The 18186-nt window shown below is 31.1% G+C and overlaps 1 protein-coding gene across 1 annotated transcript; it reads left to right on the top strand.

Annotated features, from left to right (window-relative positions):
- Positions 1 to 2203: 2203 nt before the first annotated feature.
- Positions 2204 to 16807, top strand: ChLD3 (Chitin and LDLR binding deacetylase 3). Its single transcript, XM_080156374.1, has 13 exons — positions 2204 to 2366; positions 2648 to 2756; positions 3233 to 3339; positions 3674 to 3872; positions 7483 to 7566; positions 9238 to 9324; positions 9538 to 9656; positions 12171 to 12358; positions 13006 to 13094; positions 13636 to 13700; positions 14315 to 14420; positions 14889 to 15040; positions 16288 to 16807. The coding sequence occupies exons 1-13, from the start codon at positions 2209 to 2211 to the stop codon at positions 16400 to 16402; spliced, it is 1578 nt and encodes a 525-aa protein (XP_080012500.1). The 5' UTR covers positions 2204 to 2208; the 3' UTR covers positions 16403 to 16807.
- Positions 16808 to 18186: the final 1379 nt, after the last annotated feature.

The raw sequence follows: 18186 nt of genomic DNA, 5'->3' as shown, positions 1-18186 counted from the left end.
TATTATTTGGAGAATCAGGATGATTTTTAATAAAGAAGCTACTCTATAATCCTAAATACCCTCCCGTCTACCTCCCATGTATATGAGGATTCCGAGATAAAAAAAATGGAATTATTTTTTTTTATTTTACCATTTGCAGAAAGCTGTCTATACTACGCTGCGATAGATAGCTATTACGATCTGTTATTTATCTTTTAAAGTTTGATTTATTTTTTGGCTAAAAATGTTTTCATCTAGATTTGAATTAGCCAATCTCGCAACTTAAGCTGCCTTATTTGCGAAATTTAAAATCAGCAGCCGTAGCAGCCCTAAAATTTAAATCTGCCGCAGCCTAGCGTCTTGTCCCTGCCGATCCCTGGAAACAGCACATTATTAAACTCTTAAAAAGTGGTTCAGTATAAGAGTATTATTCTAAAGCAATAGGGATGGTGGAAATTTTTCTTGCACCTTGATAATAATGTCTAGGATGCGTTGAACTCACCCCCCCCCCCCTCCACCATCTAGAATCCGGACAGAACCAACTCCTCTTTATCCTCCGCCCTCCGCCGTTAAAAACCCCGCCGGCGATATATACAGAGCTCATAACTTATATTATCCAACGAAACAGTGAAAATCCATGTTAAAAAAGTTTTTCCTTGATTAAGGCCAACTAGTTTCAAGTATATTAGTTTAACTTTAATTAATTTTTAAAAAAATCATTATGATAATATTGATTCAATTTGATGTCTAGGTTTAACAAAAAAGTTAGAAGAGGATTATTAAGAAGTAAAAGTAAGAGGCTTTGCTATATTAAAAATTTTAAATTTACAATTTATTTCCCTTTATGTAAAGTTGAAATTTTGCTATAGATTTAAAAATGTAATATAATGTAAACTCTGCATAAGGATATGGTTAACCCATCCCCTATTCCCCCCTCCCCCAACCAAATATTGGCACCGCCCCCCCTTACCATTATTTCCTACTAAGCCCAAAATTTTCTCAGTCATTTTTATTCTTTGGTATCTCTCACATATGGTTTTCTTATACTTCATGTGTGTGTGTGTGTTTGTATGTTTGTGTATAGAATTTTGTTTTACCAAAATCGTAATGTCAATTTTGAAACGTTTTAATTATTTTGGGTTTTTTTCTAAGAATTTTTTTTTTTAATATGTAGTGAATAAACAATACATTGATTCAAAACCTTAAATAGCAAAGCACTTTTCAGTGGTTTATATAAAAAAATCAAATCATCATTAATTTTTTTTTAATATAAAATTTTTTTTATATTTTTTTTTAATTTTAGCGAGCCTCAAATAATTCATCAAAAAACTATTTTGTTTAAAAGATGTCATAATATATCACCTGAATAAAAAAAATATTTTTACATTTTAACAATTAACTAAACTTTTTGTTCTTCTATAATACTCTTTTATTAGAAGATATTTAATTAATTTTTCAAGTTTTTGTAAAATATTTTCTATAAACGTTTTGCAAATATTGAAAATGTGATAACACCAGCTTGTTATTGATGAGTTTGGAAATTTGCAGGTCTACAATTTTCCAGGGAGATAGTCTCCAAAGTTTTATAATAACGTTTTCTTATCAGCTTGATAACTGTGGGGACTTTTATTGAATTTAAAATGGTTGTTTCATTAAGTTGAGGGTCAAATCAATTCAACCACGAGCTGTAATCTACAGAAGGGGTTATTTTTGTATTGTCATTTGGGATGTACATCAATTTATCGGCCATTGTCTAATCCCTTTAGATCCCTGACAATTTTAAAATTGCATCGATAGTAGCGCAGCTACTCGATAAATACAAGTTTGTCATTTTGTCTCATTTCTAGTAGTAAATATTGCTAATTTTTTTAATAAACTTTATAAAGATACATTATTTGGAGAACTAGTTTAAAAAGTGCTACTACTTTTTTAAAAACTAAAACAATGGTGACAATAAGTTTTCGTTACTTTGATCTTCCTTATATAATTTTATGACGTCTTAACCGCGTCATCTTTTTGTATCTAGCCATCTTAGATATTTTCTGTTGTAGAACTATTATAATTTTAAGCTTTTACTTTCATTTCTTTGATTTATTCATTGTTAAAAAGTTAAACTTTTGGCTCCTTTTGACCGGCAAAAAAGTTGAATAAGAAATGTTTTAGGTACATATTTTAAAATCTACATATAATATAAACAAATAAAAGAAAATGAATTATTGTTAGAAAATAATGTTGCTAGGGTTCTTGTTAACCCTTAGCTTGGCTGTGAGACCAGGCGAGGCTGAACCTGAAAGAGAAGACAGGGTCGGGTTCAGGGAAAAGGTGCCCTGCATTGAGAATGGAAAGTTTTACAGAGATCCAAACACAAAAGCTGAATATGCTTATAGGTAAATTTTCTCTTTCTGTTTAGACGACTTTAAAAATTTAATTTCTTTATCTTTTATCATAGTTTAATTAGTAGAACGATAATAAATTTCAACATTTTTTCTTTGGCTTTAAAACTTTTTTCAATTAATCTAACCCATTTTCACTAATAACAAATATGAAATATTAATAACACAGCCCTTATTTTTAGACAGAATCTTAATTAATTTTTACCAAACGCATTTAATTTCATCTTTACTTGTTATGACTATTTCTTATTTCTTTAATAAGCTTCTGTCATTAGAAAGAAGGAGTGTGGCGAGTATTACCTCTGCATTGAAGGAGAGGTCTTTGATTTCAAATGCTCCACTGGTCTCAAGTTTGATATCAGACGTCAGATCTGTGATTTTGCGGTAAGCTTCATTCTTTTCAGAGTTTAGTTTAGGTTTTAATCAGGGATCAAAAGGGATAAGACAATGGCCGATAAATTGATTCACATCCCCAATGATTATGCTCTAAATTACCTCTTCCACTTTCAATTAGTAGTTGAAACTTTTGAACACTAAACCAATCAAAATTCAAATTGTCCCCTTCCTTCCTGGGTTGTAATCCACTGAAGAAAGTAGAGATAGGTTAATGGAAGTTAAATCATTCTATTCCTAAAACTAAAGTTTATCTAATATTAGAAAAAAGTAGATCTTTTTTACATACTACAGAAAATACAAAATCTGAATAAATGTTCTAGGATTCTATATATACATAAAGACAGCCAAATTCAAATTAAAACCATTTATTAATATGCCAAAAAATATAGTATGCATAAAATCTTCATTTATATCTTGAACTATTCCAAATCAGAACAATTTTAGTAAATGTCGTATTCCTTCAGGATACAGTGGATAACTGTGACGTAGTAGCGGAGAGAACAACTCCTAAACCTTTATTGAATACAGAGGAACCTATTTGTGCTCCTGGAGAAACTGCTTGCAGTGATGGGTAAGTTCTAGTAATAAATATACCTAGCAGCGAAACTACTTTACAGCGCCAATGATTGGTATGTCTCTTGGTTGTATTGTATTTTTATTTGCCTCTTTTCATACAGGCAATTAAACTCATGATAGCACAATGAAATATGGATAAAATGGAAAATTAACAAAATACCAAAACGTTTACACTTTCTAGTCAAAATATGGTCAGATTGTTCATTCAAATTTTTTTTTGTTCTCTAGGTTCAAGTAATTAATTGGTCATGGTGACCTATTTTACCTGTGACCATTTTTTGGTTGCAATCCTGTGTTTTTTACTAGAAATATCTTTAAACTCTTGTCAGGTCGTGTTTGCCTACCCCGCTGTTCTGTGACGGTCACCCTGACTGTTACGACGGCAGCGACGAGGGATGGTGTGACCCCGCCCACGACCCCAACTCTGCCCCGTACTGTGACTACGCCAACTGCACACTGCCAGACTGTTTCTGTTCCTCGGATGGAACTCTTATACCTGGCGGTCTCAACCCTCAAGATGTCCCCCAGGAAACGATTTTTAGATTTTAGAATGATCAAAACATGGTTTTTTTTAAATTAATAAGACTGAATAAGGTTTAAAATTTTATACAAAGAGTATTTTTGGGGATTCAATGTACATTTACGAACATAAAAATATAAGTACAAAAAAAAGAGTTTTAACCTCTTGTAAGATTGTAATATATCTTTATCTTTTTTTTAGATCCTTAAAAACTCTTTTCAAAGTTACAGGCATTATCATTAAATTAACTTATTTGTATAGGCCAAGAAATAATGAGAAAGTAATGATTATTAATGTAACATTGATTGATTGATCGGTTGATTAATGAAGCCTCGACAAAAAAGTGCAATTTATGCAGTTTTTTTTTTCTTTAATGATCTTTAGAATTGCAATACATCCGTATGTGAGATGTACAAAAAAATATAACTTACTTTCCTTTAAACCTTGCTAGCGACAGCCTCCTTAAAAACTAGGGCACTGTACTCGAAGGATTAAAGATAGCATGAAAAGAATATGAAATAATTAACCTTATGACTTAAATTTTTATTGAAAACTTAAACATATCCCTAAATTGTCCAGGATTAACTAAAGATATTAACTGATACACAAACCAAAAATCTTTCTTTCATCTATTTCATGTTTTGCTTTCACCAAAAAGGATTCTTTTTTAAATAGGCTTAATCTTTGGTTGTATGTTTTTGTGTATAAGGAGAATAAGCACAATTATTTTGCTTCTCTTTGTAGTAATGTTATAATTGTTTTAAATATTTTCATTGATTCTTATTGATATCTTCTAAGCAAATGTCTGTTTTGGGATATTTGGTTATCACTATAAGAAGGTTATTTTGTAAATGGGGATATAAAAAAGAATAATTTTTTTCAGTTTATGATTTATAGCTTTTATTTTGTGTTGATTTTAAGACAGAAGAAATATGTTCCACTGCCCAACCGCGGAAATAGTAATGATACATTATCTTGTAAGACAAGAGAATGATTACCACTCCCCCCCCCCCCCCGGGCCCCCCCGTACTCCCAATTTGTAGTGTGTGTATGTATATTGATGGCCACCTTGAACTTTAGAAATCATCATCATAAATCTTAAATTGGTTGTTCTTTTTCGTGGTATCCACACTTTCCTGCCAAAAAAGATATTTTTAAAATCGCGAAAACTTGAAATGTAACTAATATTCCCATGCTTTAAATCATGTTAAGGCTATTGTTCAATTTTAATTTTGAAAAAATCTGGAAAAAGCTTATGTCCTTGGTTGTTTTTTCTTCTAATTTTTAGTTCTAAAAAATGTGTTGAAAACGTTTTGGAAACAAAAGTTCAGCTAAGTTTCTTATGCTTAATAAAAGATAACATTAGATTTACAATACCAACAAACTCAAATAAATAAAGAGATAAAAAGAAGCATAATTTCGTAATTAAATATTTTTCTCGTATTCATTCGAATCCGGTGTATAGGAACCGGTTCTCATCCATACGAAAAAACTATGTCTAGCATCGTATTATATCTAGCTTTCTACGAATATAGAAATGTACAATCATATGATTAAAACTAGTTTTTTTAGCCGGTGACTTCGTCACCTCGGGGCTAAAAAAACTAGTTTTAATCTCATAATTGTACATTCTATATCCGCGGAAAGCCGTTTATAATACGATGCGAGAAATAACTATTCTGATTTTTGCTGTTTTTGTGTTGTTTGAAGACCTATTTTGGTTTAAACCAGGGTTAAGGGGATAGACAATTGGAAGACAAAATACTCTTATGCTACCAATGATATTTATTTGTCAAACCTATAATTCTTTCAATTTTTATGTAGAATAAGATTTCGATAACAACCGATTGAGTTAAACATTTGAGGGAAGCTTCACAAAGGTCCCTTAATGGTTTTAGGATATTTTATTATTAGGTTAAAGGTCTAGTGAGATGTGGGCTATTTTCTGTCCTTCCCTACCCCTTCGAATACAGAGCATTTAAATGCTAGGTGTGCAACCGCTATTATTAGTGTAGATTAGTTTTGGGCTGTAGTCATAATAACTTATAACTTCTATTTGATACCGTTTGGTCGACATTACTAATTACATTAGAATAACTGCAAGTCGATAATGTTCCAGTCATGTATTTAATGACATAAATCATTGAAACTACATGTTCAAATAATAAGTCTTTGGCAGTGTTTCCATATCCGTAACTAAGCCGTAATTACATTGATTACATATCCGTATATCCGTGGCTAGGCCTTAATTACATTGTTTCCTTGAAAGATGCTTTATCTTCCAACTTTTATAACTTACACTATTCGATATTATCCCTTGTATAGCTAGTGAACCACCACCCCCTTCCCCCCTTCTTTATTATCTAATTTCTTAAGCTCAAAACTGTGCAACAACAAATTTTATCAAACCAAAACCTACCCTAAGTAACCATGCCCAGATGCAAAACGGGTTGTTGGTTATCCACTATCAGTTAAAGTGATTTTGTCAAACTATCTTTCTTAGTACTTAAAACACACAACACATATATTTTTTATTAAGAAAATCTAAATCACGTTTCTTGATCCCGTAAATTATACTTTCAAAACTTTATTATTATACATTTTTCAGATTTAAAAATTTTTAAAGATTAGATTCCCAAGTTATGATTTATCTTATTTTTCTATATTTTACTTTAAGAAAATATGACAAAAAATGTATCTCAAGTTCTTTTTTTGATATCCCATTTTATTCCACCGTATTGGCCTAAAAAGAGGCCTTTTACAAGCCATTAGAAATGATCCTTGAACTCTTACAGAACGTGAATATTTAAATGTCTAGTTTATGACTTTACAAGTTTACCAATTTGTTTATAGTGTGCTATCTCCTGGTATCGTAAAATACACACATTTTGTAAAAATATCACGCTACTTGTGTTCTATAACTTTCATTTTTTCGATTTACAATTTCTGTTTTAATAGTTTAAAATTTGATATTTTACCACTTCTAGTAGTTGAAGGGAAGGTGTCGGGTTCGAGACTTCTCCTCATCCCTTGTTTTATGAAACAATAATCAGGGAAAAGGGAATGTGATTCTTACAAACAATTCTAATAGAAAATTTTCTACAACCCCCTTCCCCTTTTCCTCCCCCCCCCTTCTTACCCACCCCTCTTCAGTTACATAAAAAAGATATGCTTCCACCTTACTTCCAAAGGTTTCGTGATTTTTTGTAGAATTGATTGTTAGAATAGCTAGACCTGAACAATAATAAATAAAATCATATGAAACGTTTCACGGAACTAAAAATATCATTTATTAAAATATTAAGAGAAGCTTAACGGGCCAAGTATATTGGGGACTAGATGTTTATTAGCTAGAGAAATGTTTAAAAGTCTTCCTATTTCTATTCTATGTAGTTCTAGCGGCTGGCCCCTTGCATTTAGGAGCTCTGCATTAGAAGGTGTTAGAAAATATCCTAAAACCAGCTAAATGCTTTAAATCTTAGAATAAATCTTTAATATCAGCCTAGAAAACTTCGTTTTACCCAAACGTTTTTAGCCAACAGATGGACAGATATTTTAAGTTATATGATATACTCTATAACCTAAGAAATAATCTAAAAAAGTGTTTTTGGTATCCAGATGATTATAATTACCTTTGATGATGCTGTTAATGATGAAAACTGGGATCTCTATCAGGATAAACTGTTCCCTCCAAATTATAAGGTAATTTTTCATTTATTATTTTACTAGCGGCAACACCCCCCTCCCCTTTCCAAGAGGCCTCTTGGGGCAGTTGAGGGGCAGTGGTTGATTTCGACAACCTATTTCTTTATTTTAGTTTTAAAAAGAAAGATTTTCGAGAGAAAAAAATAGGGGGGGAAATTTCTCTGGACCTTCATTGAAGCAAAGGAGAACCATAACGGTTCAGTGGTTAGGGAGATACTTCAGTAGACACACACTTAGAGATTCTGTTTCTTTACTGTAAGAATACAAAAACTAAACTTGGCTTTAGAATGGCCGATTTCAAACCCACTATTGTGTTCCCTTTTTGGCCATAAATCTAATGGTATTAAGTATGCAAGACATATATTTTCTTCGCGTGTGTTTGGACGCAGAAAGACAATCTGTAGCTTGACATTGATTAACCCTATACGCAGCAAAATTATAAATAGATAAATGATAATCATATTGCATTAAAAAATTGCAAGGCAATGCAATTCAAAGAAAATAATTGTGGAAATCTTTCAACTCATTTTATTGTTATTATTCTCAACGTTTAATAGAAATGCAATTTTTGTGTCTGGCTATTTTCAGGGAAATATGCTACATTTTTTTATATTATATGTTTTGCGTTCAATTTTTCAGCCATTAAAAAATATCAGTGTCTTATACAACTATTGCACTAACAACAGTCGTACACCAGACAATAATCTTTGACTCAATGAAAATAATTTCAACTGGTGGAAAAGAAGAGGGAAATAATTTTTCCTTCGTTGCAATATCCCTGTACACACCTGCTATTCTGTCTTTTGGATGGTAACTTTGGTGCAAATAATTGTTTTGTTTACCGACCACAGGACAAATTCGCAATATTTTCTTGCAAAACAACGAATAATTATAAAAAATATGAACAAAATAAAATAGGATATGCTTGTTATGTTTAAACTGTTAATTGCCTATCCGCTTATTTTATTATTTGTGTGTAGCCCTGCAGGGTTTTTAGAACTTTCTAAACCTAGCCAAACCTAATAAAATAAAGAATTACAAAGATATATAGAAATAGTAATTAGGGCTAGATGTGTCTTCATTTGTTTACTATTACTCTTTTAGCTTTAAAGAAGTTTTTAAATCCAAGTGATGAATAATTCTTTGAAAAAATATTTATGTTTTCATTTTATGATATAAAATGTAAAGATTTTACAAATTTTGAATAAATATTTGCTGCTTGGTAAGAAATCTAAATTCAATGTTTTTCTTACTGTCATCATATCTCAAAACTTTTGACAGTTTGGCGTCACATTAGGCCATACTTTCTTATATACAACTTCAACACAATTTTCAAAACATTTCAGACAATTTCATACGCACTGCTAGACATATTTTGGTAGCCGTGACGTTCAAATTGAAAATTGCAAAACCAGAATAATCACTAAACCTTTCATTTTTTATTTTTGCATTTTTGTTTTCTTAGCGTTTCATGGGGGTGAAAATTGTAAACACTCCCATACAAAAGAAATTGTAGATAGCTGTTTTCCCCTTTTCAATCCATAAAAACTGACACACACGGCCCCTTCCTACAATTCTTTATAAACTTATCTAGATTTTTTTCGAAGATTTAGGCAAGGATTTTTAATTAGTCTGTGACTATTGACTAAGCCTTCTTCATTATTTTAGAATCCCAATGGTTGCCCAATCCACGGCACTTTCTACGTTTCCCATCAATACTCCAACTATGCTATGGTACAGAAATTATGGAACCAGGTGAATATTCTAATTAACTTATTTGTATCACCCAGAAAAAGGCTTAAAATAAATGATTGAAAAAGATACTCAATTACGAAACCTTTAAAAAAGAATATCTATTGAGGCTTGGCCGTCAGTGTTACGAACTGACGAACAGACAAAGTTAATAATAAAATAGCCTGACTACCTAAAAATATTAATAGATGCCGGTAATAACTCAGTAATATTCAGGGTCATGAGATTGCAGTTCACAGTATCACCCACAGAGGACCAGAACAGTGGTGGAGCAAGAACGCCACTATTGAGGACTGGTTTGATGAGATGGTCGGACAGGCTAACATTATCAACAGGTATTGAATTGATATTAAAACAATTTCCAGAATATAGATTATTTCTATCTCCTAATATAAAGTAGTAAGGTTTTTTTGGTACAAATCAAAAGATTTTGAAAATAGTCAATCTGATTGGGTTGTACTTTTCAGGGAAGCTTTATCCCTGAAGGGCTGTTCTAACCTTTACCAGCTAACCTAACCTACGTTTAGAATAAAAGATAATAATGTTTTTTAAAAAGTTCGTTTTGGATGCTTTTTATAGTACCTATAAAAATGACGTTATACCGGCCTACTATTGGTAAACTAAAATGTATACTGGCCTGCCATTGGTAATTAAAACTGTGTATTGGCCAATCATTGGTCATTTGTATTGTATGACGTCATTATTGATTAAGTCAAAATAAGGGCTTCTTCTTGGTAAATATGTTAAATGAGGTAAACCGTCCCAAAAGTAAAAGTGTTATTTTGTTGACCCTTTCATAAATTTAAATTCAATATTACAAATATATTCAATAAATAATTTCATTTTAATTTGTTTTCCCTGTTTGCACTGTGTGTACCTGTATAAGTATCTAAGTAGAATATTTGAATAACATGATGCCTGTGTGTGTGTGTGTGTGTGTGTGTGTGTGTGTGTGTGTGTGCATGATGCCTCAACAAAATATTTGAATTGATATTCTCTTCCTCTACATGACAAATCTCCTATTTGGTTAAACCTATGTTGAGTATTTTGCCAGGTAATACAAGGAGTGCAAAAAAGAAAAAAATATTAAAATTGTAGCCGTCCTATGTTTTAAGATAAAAGAAACCAGAATTTAGGTATCTCCCAGGTATAAGGTATAACCAACAAGTAAAATAAATCTTAAATAATATTTGGGGGGCAAATGGAGAGGTCGTAAATTTCACGATGTGTTGCCCCTCAACGACAGCTGAAACCCATGTATAGGCTTCGTGAGTTTTTTTTCGAATTAATTTCGTTATTGGTATAGGCTGGTATCTCAATAAAGTAATGAAATTAAAGTAAATAGATTTTTATATTGCAATGCTTTTCAACTTCCCTAAATATTAGAAAGTTTGCCTGCAACTTTGAAAACAAGCAAAGAAATAAGATCAAGTAAGTAGCGGGACAAAGTGTCTAAAAAGATTTGCCATGTGACGTCATAAAAAAGAGGGAGATGAGAGGAGAAGTGGGAAAGAAAATCCCTAAAAAAGAGATGGATAATCCCTCATTTTTATGACATCATATGGCTGATTTTTGAGACACTTTGTCCTGATACTCAAGTAAATTCAAATTGTTCATTTAGATTCAAGAAATCAAAAAATGACCAATCCCTTACTCCTAAATATTTTACTGGGTACATATTTAAAGAATATTTGAAAATTGAAGGTTATTGCTCCTATCCATATATTGTATATGGCAAATTTTAGTTACAATTTCCCCTCTATTTACATTGGCCATATTTTTAAACCTACCATATTTATAATTAGATTAATTAAAACAGAAACAGGAATTCTTAAGGGATAAGTCAATGGACGATAAATTTAGATATTGTAGGTTTGTAAATATTTAATGAAATTACTCAAAGTTTTTAAAGCCTATGAATGTTTATAAGACTTTGGGTACTAGTATAACATAAAGTCTAATAACCCATTTATTACGGTTTATTGTCTAAAATTAATGAGGCTAACGGATATAATATAAGAATAATAGTTTTTAAAAGCGAAGCTTTTCTATAATTAGGGTCGGTCCGTCCGTCCGTCACAGAGAGTTAGCTCTTTTCGTTAATTTAAACAGGTTAGAATTGTCCTATCGATTCAAAACTTTGCATGATGATTCCTGTAGTAGTTAGGTACAATTTAGAAAGCGTAGCAACTCTATAATCAATACCAGAATGTCCGTACGTCCATTTAAAACATGTCAATTTTTAACTTTTTTGACAACAAATTTTTGTATGTTAAAATTATCCGATTATTCTTTTTTTGAAAACTGATTCCTATTACAACAAGGTACAATGTTAGAAGCAAAGCATCTCTATAAACAAGTCCCAAAAATGTAAGTATGTCCTTAAACTGTATCATCTATTTATGCAGTTTTGCAACAAATTTACTAACAATATTGTTTGTACTGATGCATTAATATTCTGCTAATTCAGTTCTGACAATCTACAAGTGTTAATGTTTGTTTGTCCTTCTATTTCAGAGCTTCGCTTTTATGGATGTTGTCATCCTTGTTTTTAATGTACTTTCCCAGCCATAGAAAATAAAATTAGAAATTAATAATGTAAGACTTAAGAAATAATTTTGTTGGTTGTGGGTCTAGGTTCAGATGGCCCTAAAGCACTAAAAATGGAAACTATATTCTTATTCCTTAATATTGGACCCTTAACAATGTTTCAAGTTCAATATAACATAAATTGCAGTCAATAAGAACAGCAAAATTAATACCTAGAAAATTTCAAGAAATAATAAAAGTTTGGAATGGGTGGTTAGAAAATGTTTTCAAACAGAAAAAAATACATTTTTTACTTTTAGGTTTGGTGGAATTGACATGGAGGACATCAGGGGAGTTCGAGTCCCGTTCCTCAGCGTCGGATGGAACAGACAATTCTTGATGATGAAAGAATTTGGCTTCGTGTATGACAGCTCCATAGCCGCACCAGTATCAGATCCGCCCATCTGGCCATACACTCTAGATTATCAGATTCCCCACAAGTGCATAGGTAAAAATATTTCCAGTATGGCTTCGAAATCAATTAAGTTCTGTTGGATTAGAACTGGTTCTCAGCATTACTAAAAAATCATGTATAGAATTGTATTACAGACAATTTTCCACGAATATTAAAACCTTCGGCTTCTTCGCCTTCAGGTTTTGATCTTAATTTTACATTTTAATATCCGCAGAAATCTGTCTATAATATAATGCGATACATAACTATTTTAACACGAAAATTAGCAAATAGATAGTGCTAAACCTAATGCGTGTTTTATAAATGATAATCTATATGATTGTATGTCTGAATGTAACATCTATTTATCTTTATGTTTATTAGTTTGGAGAGGCTATTTAAATATTTTTGCGCCATTCGTAGTTAAAAAACAAATTGATTATCAGCAAATGTATACCTTGACGTATAAGGTTTAAAACATGTTTTTTATCATTCATTCATGTGAATGTGTGCTTTTGAATTTTTAAATGTGTATGTAAATACTAAAATTGTGAATTTGTGAAAATATGCCACTTCAAGAAAAACTACTACACATCTCTGCCTGTCAAAAAAGTATTTCAATTTTATCTTTGTTTTTACAAATGATAATAATTTTGCAGAAAAACAATACATTTTGACTTAATAATGATATTTTGTTCCAGGTAATAGGAAGTGTCCCTCCAGGTCCTTCCCCGGAATCTGGGAGATGCCTTTGAATCAAATCACAATGGAGGAATTCAGCTGTGCCATGGTAAACCGGTTTTTTTTATATTCTCCACATTCAGTGGTAGGTACTAGGATCTTAAGGGATTAGACAATTATGGTAAATTTCTTTACATCCCCAATGACCAATGATCATAAACAAAATAAACCCTTCTATAGCTTAAAATTATTAGTTGAAATGATTGGACACTAGAAGATTGGGGCTAGCAAATGAAATTTCATTAAAAGTACCCAAAGTTTTTTAGTTAGGGAATAAGATTACGCACTTATAAAATTTTGGGTACCAGTGTGATTTATAGTTCCCCCCCCCCCCCCCCTCTCGATGCTTTCTTCCTGTATAAGCCAGTGCTTACTTATTTCATAAGTATGAAAATTATCAAATGTTTTTATAAGTTCAAAAAAATAAAAACTATAGTCAATAATATTTAGATAAAAATTCTGAATAGACAATTTTATTTTCATGTTTTATGTACTACATGTCGTAAATTTGTATACTTAAAGGGATTGTTTTTTAACAAAATTTTATCCATTAAATTTTTATATTTTTGAATAAATATTGTTTAATTTAGGTTGATTCTTGCCCTCCCTACTTTTCTGAGGCAGAGCTTGTTGAAATGTTCCAGAACAATTTTAAGTAAGTTTGTAATCAAGATATTTTTTTTTAAATTTATTTATTTTGACAAAATGATCAGTAATTCAGTAATTTGTAGACAACATAATAATTTAAGCTGAGATTCTTTGGATATTTTTTTGTTATTCTAAGATAGTTTTAAGATTTTATTAGATAATATATTTCAAAAAGAGCCTTTTAGGTCTTTGCTCCCTAATTTTATGATCCAATTGAAGATTTAAGTTTTTGAGTACCATTTTCAGTTCTTTGATTCAATAATAAAAATTTATAATCTTTTTTATGAACTGGGCTCCTCTGTGTCTCTTTTTTATTACAACAAGAATCAATAATATAATTTTCAGATCCTCTTATGTATATTGTATAACACAGTTTTTGGATGGTTAGAAACAAACCTTCATAATTGGACTCTTTTTTTCTTACTCTATGATGCTATTTTATAGAAGTTTTTTTTCCGCAGAAATTCTTCAGAAAGAATATATGATTCTCAAAAAAGGGCTCTGTTCAACCTCTTTACTTGGTTACTTTATGGTTTTTACTTTTTTAGGAGACATTACAATATTACATAAGTGTTCTGTTCAGTCTCTTATCTTAGTTACTCTATGGTATTTATATTTTAGGAGACATTACAACACAAACCGAGCTCCTCTAGGTCTGTATTTCCATACTCTCTGGTTCAAACAGAAGAAGAACAGACGTGCATTCAGAAAGTTTCTAGATGATATGGTTAGTATTTGATCAAAGCTTAAATTCACTTTTTATTTTGAATAAAAAGCAATTTGTCAAAGATGATTTTTTGCCAAATTTGTAATACATTACAAATCAAACATTTTTTAACATAACCCTTCATACTTTAGAATGTAGAGAAGTTTGATGCAAAATAGTTTTCTTTCATATAATTATCAAAACGAATCTTGTTCAAGGTGAAGGCCTTAATTAGGAAGCCATTAGTAAATAGTTTTGCTAAGAAGAAAATGAGTCTGAACCATTAATGACTTGCTTACTTACAATCAATTAATAGTGTGTTCTTTATACAATACTAGCAGTGGCTTCGCCCCCTAAAGACCTCTAGAGGCATTTGAGAGAAGTTGGTTATGTTGGCCCTTCACTTTTAACTTTAGTTATAAAAAGAATAGTAAAAAAATTGTGGGTAGAAATTTTTTCAAGTGGCGTTTTCTATTTTCCAAAATTTAGGTTAAAAGACAAGACGTGTTTATTGTATCTAACTGGGAGGCCATCCAGTGGATGAGGAAGCCCACCCCCCTGAGCCAGATGGACAGTTTCCTGCCCTGGAACAACTGCGCAGACACAGTTCCTCTGGAGAAGCAGGCCTGCAATATTCCAAGGTAAAATAAGTACTGCAGAATAAACTATTTTGTCTTCCATCCTAAGGTGAATTCTTAAAAAAAACTTTTGCCCCACTAAAATTTTAGTGAGGCAAAACTATCCTTTCTAAAATTTTAGTTTTCCCCACTTTTTTTAGTGGGGGAAACTCATTTTAGTGGGGAAAGATTTTTAAGAATCCACCTCTGTTCTTTTCAAAGAAATAAAAATGCATACAAAATTGAATAATTGAAATAAACTATTATTTTCTGGCCAACACAAACAAAGACAGAATATTAGTGTCCCTTCTCTGCAACTAGAATTATGGCTGCTTTCTTAACTTTCAATTAATGGTGTCATTTCTGTCGAACGTTTCTCTTTTGGGTTATTTTAAAATTGCTTGGGCATAGTTTCTTAGAACAGACTTATTTTTTATGGAAAGCAATGAAATAGCTAGATTTTAGAAAATAAGTTATCTTTGGTTTTAAACAAAACTTAAAAACTTACACAGTAATCAACCAAAGTTATTAAATTTCTAGTAAATTTTTTAACAATAGGACTTCATTTTAGTATATAGCACCTCCTTTTGATAATCTTGTAAAAATCCTAATTTTTGCTGAGATAAAGTGTGTGTAGCCACACCATAATTTTTCTAGTCCATTGGTTCTGACTATCATCTTATACATTTATGCATACAGCTAGATACATCTTTTTACATTACATAATTGATATTTTAGCAGCAAAAAAACACATATTTTTATTTAACCTCGAGTTTAATGTAATAAATACATTATCATCGGGGTTTAAATTTTAAATAAATTCTCCCATCCCCTCCCCTCAAAAAAAAATAACCTTTCTGTGTATACTATGCTGTCCAATATTATTTTACTATTTCTATAAATGTAAGTTGCATCAAAACGTTTTTACGCATAAAAATTATATTTTATGATTTAAAAATTTTTAATGTTACATATTTCCTTATTACTAAAAAGACTTTTTTATAATCGGAAGAAAATCAGGTTTCATGAAATATTTGCTATCCTATTATTTAAAGTGGTATTGTTTTTTTGTCGGAAGCCTATGATCTCAATAACTACTGCACCGATTGAGATATATATTCAAGGTAAGCTTTATAATGTGCTTAAATAATGTGATTAAAAGCAGGGCATAATATCCAACAACCTAAGAACTGTACGTGATTTAAATCATTAAGTACCGCTGTCAAACCCCCCCCCCCCTCAATGAAAATAACGTTCTTATTTGTTTCCAGGGTGTGCAAGCTATTTTCTCGTGAGCTGAGAAAGGAGAGGTTCCTGTATACATGCAAGGAGTGTCCACAGACATACCCATGGATCAAAAATGAATTCGGACTTGACTTCAAATAAATTCCACCAAGATATTGTTTTTTATTTGTTAAACCTGCATCTAGAACTTTTATGATTTTCTAAAAAGAATCTTTTTACTTGTTATATAAAGGCAAAAGTACTTTTCTTATACTTTTACAGCCATTCTGACTATTATAGTGCAGTATAATATACATATATTATATAAAAAAAATATCTGTTTTACATGTAAAAGTGCACTTCTTCTTGTAGTAATAACATTAATGCAAGATAAAGCATTAAGAATATTTGCACTTTCTTAAAAATAAAATTATGACAACCATAATTTATGCGTAGATTAGGTAAATTAATTTTTATCTTTCTGTTAATTTTCTCCAATTTGTGATGTTATTTAATAATAGAATCTCATGTGTATAAATCGAAATAAATAATAATTATTCATTGAAATAGGGCATTTTTGTTTTAAGTTAAAGATTAATAATATATTTGTTATAATACAAACTAAAACTTCTACACAATTAATAAACATAAAAACTGGAAAATAAGCTAAGCAAAGTGCAAACCTTTTTAATTATGATTTAAGAACTATCCTCATGTTTGAAAAGTCATTTCAGTAAAATTTAGCTTTTTCACATTTTAATAAGCTGTTGTTATATACAAACGACATAGCAATTCCATAATTAAATAAATTTAATGTATCAGTTCTCCATCAGGAGATTCCAGGTGCTTTACCCCAACGTACCCAGTGAGAACAGAATACCCCTACCACTTATTTATGAATTAAATTATGTTTAGGGTGTGTAGTTTTTCTTCGGGGGCACTGAAATGCCGGCCTATACCTGCTTGCCCTAACCCTGTGATTCTAACCTGTATTAACCTAACCTAATCTGAGCTTAAGTAAAAAATAAAAGCACGAATTTTTTTTCCAAAATAAGGGAGAAATGTTCATTGCTTGACTAGGAGTATTTTTCGATATTTTTTATAATCTTGGACATTCAAGCACAATAAGCTTGTTTGGTATTTTGAAAAAAGTCAGAAAATTACGAAACCTTCAAAAAATGCTTTATTTCTTTTGGGACATGACCGTCAGATTGACGTAAAACCAATGTTTCGACTAGATGTTCTTGTTGTCATAGAAATCTTCACTGTCTATCTTCGATATCAGCCGTGAAAATCGCATTTCGGCCATAGCGTTACGGACTGACGGATGAACATCCAAGGTGAATTGTAGAGTAGCTTTGAAACTAAAAAGTGACAGCCATGATGAAAAATATGAAAATTATACTAAAAATATTCAGATCAAGTACATTTTCATCATTTTTGTATATATACATCTTTCAAGAAAGAATGGACATTGTAAGAAAAATACCAAAATGCTTTCATTTTAAACAAAATCGAAGATAGTTATTAGTAGTGCAACTACTCTATAACTCCGTTTGTCTGTCAGTACGGAAAATTTTAGTGAAAATTCCAATGACCTTTACACATCATTGCTATAAGAGTCATTTCATTTTTTCTGGATAAATCTGATTTTCTTGGCCTCTATTACAGATTTAAGCCAAAATTTTTGGTGGAGATTTCTGTGACCCATGTGCGTCCATTCTATACAAAGTTTGTCTGTCGGATGTGCTATTATATATTTTGCAATTTGTTTTTAAATGTGCTTCGCTACTTATGGATGTTGTCATCCTTGTTTTATTTCTAGTCGCATAACATAAGGCTTATTATGACCATATATAATACAAAGTAGAATGATGTCTGTCTGTCCATCCGTCCGTCTGAAGCTTAAGATCTCGGTAACCACTGAACCGATTGGATTCTACTCT

The sequence above is a fragment of the Acartia tonsa genome, chromosome 4, assembly GCF_053477335.1.
Source record: "Acartia tonsa isolate MP-2025a chromosome 4, ASM5347733v1, whole genome shotgun sequence".
Lineage (NCBI taxonomy): Eukaryota > Metazoa > Arthropoda > Copepoda > Calanoida > Acartiidae > Acartia > Acartia tonsa.
This window is presented reverse-complemented; position numbering and strand designations above follow the sequence as displayed.